Here is an 11,931-nt window from a genome sequence, read left to right as displayed (position 1 = left end):
GGGTAAGGTATAAGGTTTGGGGTAATATGGATTTGAGCTTAAAAAGCAATCCGGAATGCTATACCCGGTCAAAAGCTTGCGCTATGTCCAGAAAGGCACCCGAACGGTATTGTTTCTTTTCAAGAGCTGAAGAGGTATAGTCAACGATTCTGAGGCCTTATTGAACTGAGGAGTGCCTAGGACGGAATGCAAATTGCTGTGCGGGAAAAATCTGTGATTCAACGATGGATAGGATACGTTTAAGGGGAATTTTTTCAAAAATTTTTGAGAGGATTGGAAGTAGGCTGATTGGTCTATAGGCAGCAAGATTATTAGGAGGTTTTTCTGGTTTTGGAATGAGAATTATAATGGAATGTTTCCAAAGTATAGGGAAGTGGGTTGTTCTTAGGATAGAATTATAGAGATATGTAAGGAATATTATTTTCCAAAATTAGACATAAAAGAACAAATCGCGCTATCTGATTTTTTATATCAAAACTACATTAAACTACACTCTTTCCTATCAAATAGAAATGAACAAAGGAAAACGAGCGGAATTATAACAGAAAGATTTTTGTTATAGTAGAGAAAAAAAAATGTCTTTCTTGTAGAAACTTTCTTACATCTCGTGGACGCACAATGGGTTTGGTTTAAGTCCCCAATCAATATTTCAAAGATTTGAGTAGTGAGTATTTCTGTACTTTAACTACGTAGGTGTATTAACAATAAAATTGTTTTAGGTTCAAATCGCACAAAGTATTACAGCTTCATATGTGTTTTTACCCGTATTGGACTTACAAGTTAGAATATATATATTTATATAGAAAGAACACACATTAAAATACAGGAAAACTTAATTAATCAAATATATTTAATGCAAATCGTTTACTTACGCTAGCTTATTATTACAGAGGGATATGTGAAGATAAATGAAGGATTCACAACTTACTTGATATTTGCCTGACACTTTCTTGTACTTTCCATCAATGACAGTGATAACTTTTTTATGGTAAGGGATTATGGTAGCAGGGATGTAGCCATTCTGATGCCAGACCCTTCCGGGGAATGTCATTTGGCCGCCGTAAGTTTTTCCACCTTTTACTGCACACTTAGGAAGATCAAATTGTCCTGCTGTTTGATTCACCCAACGGAAAGTTTCTGACTTACTGAAATTTAAAGTTACATACAGATTTTTTTTTTAAAAAAGTCTATTATATTTTAAAATTCGGCAGCATAAGGAAGTATATTCAAATATTCCTCTTGTGGTCATATTAATGAATTTTATAGAAAGCTCAAAGAGAAAAAAGAAACATGTTTCTTAAACGGGATGCCGAGCCTATTTTCCATATTGGAGATGACAGGCCAACATTCCAATACAATATTATCACGAAACTATTCTAACACCAAGTGGTAACTTAAAATGAATGATTTCAAAACTATGGTGCAATGCAAATCAAAGAGTTGTACAAATGAATACTACTGTAATTGAAAAACTTTATTTTGCAGGTTCATAAATATAAAATTAAGCCAATTGGAATATAAAGTGTATATTTTAACTATTGCTATTATAACTTATGAATATCAAGCAATAAATAAAAAACAAATGTCTGAAAGGAAAATAATTTATTTGTTAACAATATTTTCGAAATATTCCAACAGGATTGCAGAGTTGTGGTTCTCCTAATCAGGGAGATGGCGCAAAATTATCCTTGAAACCATTTTCATTTTCAAATTGAGGTTCAGCTTTTCTTTGATAATAGCATATATATATATATATATAAATTTATAATAAGCAATTTCATAAAAAAATCTAAAAAATTGTTATGACCTCTGAAATTGGAGGGCGCAGGTTTTTAAAACTGGCTAAGGGCGCAAAATTTCCAAATTCTTGAAGGGCTAAGAAGAAGTGAACCCGGTTGGAAAAACATTAAAAGTAAGGTACAGAGATATGGAGATAACAGAGGGTATGCACCCCCTGGGAAAGGTTGACCGTGTAGACAGAGATAAACAAATAAACAGCCCTTATCTCACACGTGAGCACTTTAAACACCTCGGGGAAAATACAGTCAAAGAAGAAAGCCGCTTTAATTTAAACATGAAAGGTAGGAAAAAGACCGACTTTTGTGGAAGATCATTGGACCTTCTCACTCCCTCTGAACATAGAAAAAACCAATCAAAGAACAGAAATCAAAAGAAGGAGGAATCAGAAGGAGAGGGGAGAAAATAAGCAAAAAGGGCAGGACAGTCTGGGAGAGATGGAGACTTAGACAAAGTCTGGGACAGAAGGACAGTTGGGCACAGTCTGGGAGAGATGGAGACTTGAGCACAGTCTGGAAGAGATGGGGAATTGAAAACGGTCGAGAAACACTTGAAGACCTGGAAGAGGAGAGTCTGGAGGAAGAGAGCGCGGCTGAGTCACATCTCGCGGGGATCCAGCAGCGGCAGCCGGGAGGATTCGAGCCAAGCGAATATGGATGCCCTGCCGCGACAACTGCTAAGCCGACCGATGTTCCGAAACAAGTAAGACCTTTTCCGTTGTAATTTGAATGGCAATTAATAGTATTAATAACTTAGAGTCAGTATAAATATCAAAGATCCCAACTGGTACTTCTCAATTCATAATATAATTATTAAAGTATAAAGAAACAACTCTACCATCCTCTCTCATAATATTATTCTTGCTAATGCATATATAATTGTAAATATAAAATATGTAACAAAGACTTGACTTTATAATTAATAATCCCTGCATACCACCTCATATATAACAGCATAGTAAATTGCTGAACACGATACCGTTGGAAAGGAACTCCAATGATTAATTACAGATATTCATATCTAACATACCATGGCGAGGGGGTCCAAATGGTATCTAGTTTTTGAATTAAATATAGCGCATACTTTGTCAGCCGGTTCCCATCAGGAACCGAAAGATAATACATAATATAAATACAAATAAATATAAATACATCATATAAATACAAATAAATAATATAAGTACATGAATATATGAATAAATTTCAATATAATACGTGTACGGGGAACCCCTAGTCGAATTTAGAAACCCTGAAGCCCCGTACACGGCAGGTGATAACTTTAAATGAATGATTTCAAAACTAAGGTGGAATTCAAATCATTGAGGTTTAAAAATAGTTACTATTGTAATTGAAAAATTTATTTTGCATGTTGGTAAACATATTCAGAGATATAAAATCAAGCCAAATGGAATCTAGTGTATGTTTTAACCAGTGCTTTTATAATTTATGAATGACATGCAAAAACAAAGATCTCCAATAAAATTTATTTATTTGTTAACCATGAGGGCACAATAGAATTTTTTCAAAGAGTTGTGGTTCTTCTAACTAGGAAACCATTTTCATTTTCAAATTGAGGTTCACCTTTTCGTTGATAATAGCATATATATATATATATAAATTTATAATAAGCAATTTCAGAAAACAATTGTTGTGACCCCTGAAGGCGGAGAGCGCAGATTTTTAAAACTGGTTGATGGCGCAAAATTTCCAAATTCGTCAAGGGCTAAGAAGAAGTTAGGACAGGGTCTCCTAGTAATTTGACTGTTTGTTAATAACATTAATTTGATAATTACTGCATTGTACATTGTTAATAAATAAATTTTTATTTCTTTGTAATTTATGTAACTTTTAAACAGCACTAATCTCCCCTTTTTTAACTCTCTATTTAATACCAGGGTTTCTTTTACTTCTTTCATTGACACTGACAGCCCGAGGACAGTTTATTTCCACAACAATCGTTTGACATTCGTTTATTGCTTACCCAATTAAAACATATTCTTGATAAGCAGTAGCTTAACAGGTTTTTTGTCTTAAAATATAAGACGTCTATTTTTCACCAGCCCTCACGACTGTGAATAAAATGTGAAATTCCTCGTACACACTAACGTACCCATAATAGTGTTCACGGCATCAATAAAACGACAGTCAAATAAGTTGTTTAACCCGTTTAAGTAATTGCCAATGTAAATGACAGACATATAGATTTTCATTATGCCTGTCAGTACCTGTATTAGTTTCACAAATAAAACCTTACCGTAGACTGCTGGACCCTGCAGCTCTCAACAATACGACCAGTGCCATATTGTTAGTAGCTATAGCCAAATCCAACGGAGTCCTTTTTCTATTATCAGTTGCGTTGAGATTCGCACAAGAACTAATGAGGTGTTCAACAATCTCAAAATGATTGTGTACGACGGCAACATGAAGCGGTGTGCTGCCATTTATGTTTTTCGCATTGGGATCCGCTCCAAATATAATGAGCCAACGAACTGACTTAGCATCGCCAGAAAAGGCCGCCGCGTGTAGTGCCGTGTTATTGCACTTGTCAACATAGGTCACGTTGGCTCCAGACTCCAGTAGGCTTCGCACGATCGCTCCATGTCTTCGTACTGCTGCCCAATGGAGTGCAGTTTCTCCTTCACTGTCCTGGTGGTTTATACATTTGCCCCCTGACTTTTTCAATTCTAATATTGTTCTCGTTGCCAATTGTATGTTACCCGTCATGGCTGCTCTGTGCAGCGGCGGGAATTTCTTTTCAATGTTACAAGTCATATGATTTCCAACGGTTAAAAACTGTTCAAAATCCACCTCCGAACCGTCATCCTAAAAAGTATTAGTTTAATTATTGTTTCTGTAAATATTAAGAAAAAAAGGCACAAACAAACAAAGATATGTGGGAACTTGAAGGTTGATAAATTTTGTTTAGTTATATTTAAAAAAAAAAATGTATTTAAAACTCTACCGCATTTTTACCTTTTCGTGAAGGAGCTATTCTTGGTCCAGCCTATTATTATGGGCTAAGAAGCCACTATTTCCCAGAAACAAGTCCGTAAAGGATTGCGCATCTGTTCCTATCTATATTTTTTTCACCAGAATCCTATTGAAGTCCTCTACTACGTACACTGTTAACTATGATGAAGTCACCTGAGACATGTATCTATGCTTAACCAAATCTTTTCACGGGACCTTATTCCTCGCTTACGGTGACAAAATAATACCGCATGCATACTTCTGCCAGAACTAGCCATGCGATGCTTCAACTCACCAAATGCATCCCTCCAACAAGCCTTTCATGGTGACAACTTGTACACGAGATGATTAGAGACAAATGGCCGTAATGAATCCCAACAGACCGCCCTCTGTTACCTCATACCCTCATTGGAACACTGAAATCATAACACAAACCGGTGCTGCTGATGTACTCTACTTCTTATAGTACTTATTGAGACTAACTAACTGTCAATACTTGACGAAATTCTTAATCAATTGTTCCTGGGGTAACTCTCAACACACTCGGAAATCCAATTATTTCACCCTAGACACAAATCTAAATTCTAACTTAGATAGAATAGATAGCATTTTCAGCACCTTTGAGAACATATATAGGAACCCCAATATGTTAGAAATCCGAAATGTTAAAATAAACCGATGCGCATGCGCGTGATCATCAAATTGATTTTTATTTAAATTTTCAGCGTCTCTGAAATCTTATGTAGGGACCTTAATATGGTAGAGTAACCACTAATATGGTTAATGGATTAGTTCCCCTTAAAACAGGAACTAATTTAGTTATAGACAGACCGCTAAATCTTACAACGAAATTAGTTGTTAGTTCTCCACTTCAACTAACACCTAATTTAGTTTGATTTAGTTAAGATTTAACGGTAGCTAACTAACAATCAATAACTTAAGTAGTTCCAGCTTTTTTGGAGAACCCATTCTTACAACTATTTAGCAATTAGTTTTTACTTAGTTAACTAAATATTAGCTAGCTAATGCCCCTCTCTGGAATCAAGCCACTCTCTAAACTTGCATTGGGATTTTGCAAAACTGGTTTATTATAACTGTCTTCTTTATTTCATTTTATGAAAATACTAAAATTGTTCATTTTAGTTTGAAATCTAATTTATTATATATAAATCTGATTTAATTATCCAATCAAAAACTTTACATTTTATAGAAGTAGCTAGTAAACAAGTCAATAATCAAATTAAAAACTCACATACTGGAAGATTATTGATTGACCGTGTGTAAAGATGAAAGGAATATGGTCCGGGTGCGGTCAAAAAAACTCAACTAGTAGAATTATACTATTTTAATGAGCCAACGTGGGGCGAAACGTTGGCTCATTAAAATAGTATAACTCTACTATTTGAGTTTTTTTGACCGCACCCGGACCATATTCCTTTCATAAAAACTCACATATGTGATTACTAGGTACAGAAATTAAATTAAATCTGTACCGCTACAACCCATGAAGGGTGCAGAACATTGTAAGGACTACTGTTACTAGACCAGCGGTTGTGCAAGGAAGTGATTTGATCAGAATCAAGATGGACCGCCAGATTATTACCCAATTATGGGTACCAACTTTATGAGGCTGGGCAGGCCACGGAGGCCTCCCGAACCCAGATGGCTGATTCAACGACTACAGTGAAACAGATAATAACTATCTGCCACAGGCGGATTCGAATTTGGGTCCTTGGAGCTAGTAGTCATTGCCTTACGTATGAGTTATCCACTCCCAATCCCCTAGATATATAAAACTGCCTGTTAATTTCTAACCCAAACATTGGTTTACCATTGTAAATCTTACTCTTTGGTGGCGTCTTATTAAAAGTAGTCCACATTATTAAACAGGATACTTAGTTATAGCAAATATATTTAGGATGCCTAATATATTGACAGATCTTGTAAATATTAATTTTTATACCTTCCCAAATGCAATAACCCCAAATGGTTACCGATAGTACTGAGAAAAAAGTGCTCAAAAAAATTTTTATTTTAAACGTTTCAATTTTTCCGATATATTACGAATTAGAGATATATAGTTCAGATACACTTACACTAATGGCTAAGCACTGATGTGCAAATATTGCAGACAATACAAATAGCAACATTTCTCAAAAGTAAACTGAACCATCAAATTCGAATAGATACGGGTATATTTATGCCAGGATAAGTATTAACCCAGAAAGATTAATGGCATTAATCTTAGTTAAGCTCTAGTAAAGTCGCGAACACATCATTGCTCTCATAATCTAACATGTAATAAATAACAGGAAAAACAAAAAATAAATTACATTTTATTTCTGTGCATTAAGATGGTGAGATGCAAGAACCACCTTTAGAATATTATCCAATGCTCTATATTAACTTTAGCAAAGTTCTGGCGTGTTTTCCCCATTTTGTCTTGACGATAAAGCAAAAATAAAAGAAAGAATACTTTATAAAACTTTCTAATCATGTAACAATTCAGACATAATTTCAGAATTAAAATTGATAAGTTAGACCTTAAAGAATAGTACCTGAAGATGGAGAAAACAACACAAACCGTTGTAGATATAGGATTATATTCTAAATAATTATACTCTCTCACCTCGACATCTTAATATATATGAATAACCAACTTCCTAAAAAATGATGGTGAAATTTTTATTTCATATAAAGAATAAAAAAGAATTGTGAAAGTATATCTTTATTTCGTAAAAATGTTTCAAAATTACTTTTATTTTTTTATTGAATTTCCATTTCACCTTTAAAGTGACACCACTTAGTTATATTTTCTGATTACAGTAAAGTAGAGTTTCGTGGGAAAAAAAAACTTTCCTACACATGTAAAAGGTATCATGTAGAATTTCAGAAGTCTTTTGTTAATTCTGCTAAATAAACTATTTTTACCTGATATTCAGAGCCAAAAACTTATTTGAAATAAATTTTTTAGCTTAATGATTGTTGTTTTCGAATAAAAATTAGTTCATAAAATATTTTAAACGTAATAATTTGATGTTTTTCTATCCAAGATTAATAATAATATGTATATTATATTTTCACCTAATTACTAATGTTATTTAATAGTGATTTGATGTATGGAAACAATAGCATTAGATAACATTGAAAGGTAGAAAAAAATCAAAGAGAGAGTAGAGCCCCCTCCTGGTTTTTCGATTTCCATTCTCCCCTGTGCTTTCTTCCATCTGCTTTCTCACCATTTTCATCGAGCAACGTGGTTATTGTATAGTTTCTCTCCACCCGCTGCATCCCCTTCTAGTCCTGCCGGTGTCCGCAAACCGCATTGCCACGTCCGGTTCAAGTCATTGGTCGATCTGAAATAATCCAAGATCGTAGATGGTCACTCAACGTGCCATGAAGCCGCTCTACGCCACCTCTACTCTACAGTTGCCCTAGGTGTTAAGGCACCAGTCAAGGTTAGTCATTTCGGTTCAAATCCTGGCATTTTGAACTCTCTGCCTCCGTCCGATGCGATGTGAGATGTGATACGCTTCGGAACTACAATCGGAGAGCTGCCAACACTGCTTCTGACGACCTGTGGTGCAACCAGTGCGCCTTACTGAAGAGATGAATCATGGAATTTTTGATTTTTGACCATTTTTTATATATCCTGTAAATGTCGATCTGTAGATCATTGAGTAGGGCATCTGCGGTAGGTGTCTCCTCTCGTCTCCCTTTTGGTGGGTGTCTGAAACTTCACAGTTTCCTACAACCTCCGTAATGTCTTCTTCATTCCCTACTAAAAGTATCTTCTCTTTAACGCGTGCAAGGTCTCCGGGATTCCTCAGTGATTTGTTTTCCTTGATAATAAACTATGGATACCACTACTCTCAGTCGTCCTCCCAAAGGGTTTCCACCATCAGTCTACGACGCATGAATGTCCTATCTATTTCTATTTATTTTCCGTGCCATAGTCGCTTAATCTTTTTCCAGACGATTTTGCCTAAGTAAAAATGATGAGTTCCTTCAAGCCCTGAAACATTTTTCAGCGAACTACAAATCTGGTCGTTCCTCACACTTGGCTGCAATCAAATCGGCGTGATTTTGCTCCTCCTTTATTTGCTGCACTCAATTTCGACAAATACAGCGGTCCTCGGCTTCAATACAATCTGTCACTTCATGTTCTCTAATTCTTCCTTACACCTACTAGTCTTCCTTCCTCTAGCTCTTGCTAAACGACAATTCCCCTCTATAGTTTTCTTCCATCACATTCTGTACTTCTTCCTCTATTGGCTTCCATTCCTGCAGGAACGGTCCAACGTCCTCGGATGGTTCCCCGTTGTCTTGTTCCAAGGCGTGCACAGTCATAGCTCGTGACAACCAATCGGAATAATTATATATTATTTCCATTATTTACTTTCCAGACAGCAGGAGCTGAATTACCAAGATCATGTAAAATCAAGATGAAGATCTGGACGCAAGCTCCGACTCCTGCTGCAGATTCTCCATGCCCTGCCTGATATTATTTTCCTACCATTGGGGTGATGATCACGTTTCGGCCTTTTCTCAGTGGTTTGTTGAGTTTAAAGAAGTACTCTGCCATTTTGGTACAAATCTCCTGTAATAATTCAAAGCTCCTAACAAACTTTGAACTCCCTTCACATCTCTAGGCACGGCAATCTTCCGTATAGGGGGAACTTTATAACGCGTCGAGTTTAATTCCCTCCCTAGAAATCGAGCGTACCAAAAATCGTATTCCCAAACGATGATGATTTACAATAATTTACTCTTAACCAGAAAACACTTACCCTAACTTAATATTAACATTGTTCTCATTCATTGCCAATTTTCCAACGATTCTTTCACGAATTTATGAAATCAGGTTTAAACATCCAGTTATGCCAATAACTACAATTGATAAAACATTTTAGCTTTTATACTGGTATGTTTTACGACGGAACGCATATAGTCATTTCCATATTAACTCATTACTTATGGTTATACTATTACTGTTATTGTTACAGGTTATATTTTCGAAACTTATTAGTGTGTTGATTGTAAAATAACAGTATAAATACTTCATCCTTCCGACTCAAATTGTCAAGTCTGGAAATTGTAAAACAAAATCGGCAGTTACTCTTGAGATACTACAGGACGCCGAAAAGCATGGTAACCAAGTTAGTGCTTTAGACCATCTTTGCTTCCGCTGTTTTTCCATGAGTACGCATGTTTGGAGAATGTGTTGAGTAATTTGTACAGAGGAGATGGAAGGAAAAGCGTTTGTAGAGGTGAGAGTTTCGACGTTTGAACGTGAGTAGTATGAATTTTGAGGTATGATGTTTGTGGGCTGATTATTCCACCTCTGCTGAATCGCTCCTTTATTAATGGTTTTAGCTTCTTCCGTCGAGGTGTGGTGGTGATTTAGGGTTAATTTTGAGACTTTCTTCACAAGTTTATTACCAATTATTCCACTCTGCCTCGGGATTCCCTGCAGCGTATTTTTTTCATAGATAACGGTAAGTTTTTCCTACTCAGTGGCATGTAACATTAACCCTGTTTCCTAAGGCTCATAACAACCGAAGCTGCGTGAGTTGAAAATACCATTTTTGATGTTGGAAGCCTCTGGAGGTGTATGAGATTTCTGATTGCCTCCAACAATGATTCCTGTTCGGTTGTATAGTTTGTTTAGTTGAACCTCGTGTCAATCGCTATCTCTATTACAAGGCGCTTTGGAAAATCCATGTGGATACCTCCACCACCATCTCTAATAGCGTGTGCGGCTATCATAAAGATTCTGGTCCATATGTTGTTTTGGCAGTTGGAGTTGATTTATTTGTAATATTCAAAATTGATATGACAAAGGACATACCCATCTATTTCTCTTATACCTTTTTTATTTTAGGGCTAGATTTTTCCTGACTGAAGTTCAAATTTTATTGAATGATTTGGAGAAGAAACTTTGCCTTTTTAAGCGATTCGGTTAAAAAATAAAACAAATATATATGTATATGATGCATCAAATTTGTGTCTAAATATACATTTCCTTTGTGTTTTTATAATTACCCACGATGAAATGTCGAATCAATATTTCAATTTTAATTCAAAATCATAACATATTATGAAAGGCAATAGTTCATATTTTTTGAAGAAAATAAAGAACAAGTGGTGATTGCAATGAGAGAACGAGACGTTGCAACTCCTTTAAAATGTCAACTGCATGGTAATATAAAAATAATGTTACTATAAGTGGATTGCAATAAGCATATACAAGCTCTACATAAAGTTGACATTTCTTTTTTTCTATGTTTTGCATTCATTCAATCATTTTGGCAGCTTGACTTGGAAAAGGTGGATAGTGGTTTACGGTTATGTACATATATAGCAGAAAAAGAAGGAGATTTAGGTTTTCTGTTGGGATATGGCTAAGAATAAAACCTTTAGGAACCAATAAGAATAGATTTAATTTTGTTAATTAAAACATTGAATAATTTTTCTTTTATTTTGACCAATAGATAAAATATACAATTAAAAATATAATAATATTACAAAACACCAAAAATACGAAACTATACTTAAGTTTCAAATTATTGTCAGATTAAGTATCTAATGACTTCTAAATGTTGATTGATAGAAAATATTGGATTAATAACTCATAATCAGTATTTCATATTCATCAGATGTCTCCACGGTGCTTTTGGAATAGAACGGCATTCTTAAAATTTTGTCCTTTCCACAAACCTGTAAAAAACAAAAAAAGCATAAGACAGGTACAGGTACAATGTTATTATTTTATTTTTTTAATCACCAAGTTTCAATAATATACAAGAAGCAAATGAGTTAGTTAGCAAATTAAAATCGTATAGCAGTGGCATCTGGATAAACTACGGACTGTTAGCACTCCAATGAATTAGTCAATTATTCTGAGAGGGCAGTCGAATCTTTAAATGAAACTTATATTATCCATTAACACAATTTTCACAGTTTGAAGTAGGTTCTCAGATCTCGAATTTCCAAACTTTTCGGGTTTTCAAATTATTGGGGGAAGGGTATGACCTCCACGTTTCTTCCCCCATAAGCCGAACTTTCCAGGAACATTAGTATAATTTAAAAAAAAAATTGTATTAGTATGAACCTAATTATCCGTTTAAACAAATATACAATCTATAAACCATAATTATAATGA

General features: G+C 35.0%; 2 protein-coding genes across 2 annotated transcripts in view; both read right to left on the bottom strand.

The window, feature by feature from the left end:
• The window catches only part of LOC106688050 (serine/threonine-protein phosphatase 6 regulatory ankyrin repeat subunit A), an 11,768-nt gene extending 4,818 nt beyond the window's left edge, over window positions 1–6,950 (bottom strand). Inside the window, exons 1-3 of the mRNA XM_014432318.2 lie at window positions 6,863–6,950; window positions 4,051–4,619; window positions 929–1,145 (exon numbers count right to left, since the gene is read on the bottom strand). Of these exons, the coding sequence (XP_014287804.1) occupies window positions 929–1,145; window positions 4,051–4,619; window positions 6,863–6,916 (840 nt within the window). The 5' untranslated portion in view covers window positions 6,917–6,950. The remainder of the gene's footprint in view (window positions 1–928; window positions 1,146–4,050; window positions 4,620–6,862) is intronic.
• A 4,234-nt stretch (window positions 6,951–11,184) lies between these two features.
• Window positions 11,185–11,931, bottom strand: part of LOC106688051 (ankyrin-3) — a 6,667-nt gene continuing 5,920 nt past the window's right edge. The window contains exon 5 of the mRNA XM_024363137.2: window positions 11,185–11,486. Within this exon, the coding sequence (XP_024218905.1) occupies window positions 11,391–11,486 (96 nt within the window). The 3' untranslated portion in view covers window positions 11,185–11,390. The remainder of the gene's footprint in view (window positions 11,487–11,931) is intronic.

Source organism: Halyomorpha halys, unplaced genomic scaffold (genome assembly GCF_000696795.3).
Source record: "Halyomorpha halys isolate HHAL.00 unplaced genomic scaffold, Hhal_1.1 Scaffold1045.1, whole genome shotgun sequence".
Classification (NCBI taxonomy): domain Eukaryota; kingdom Metazoa; phylum Arthropoda; class Insecta; order Hemiptera; family Pentatomidae; genus Halyomorpha; species Halyomorpha halys.
This window is presented reverse-complemented; position numbering and strand designations above follow the sequence as displayed.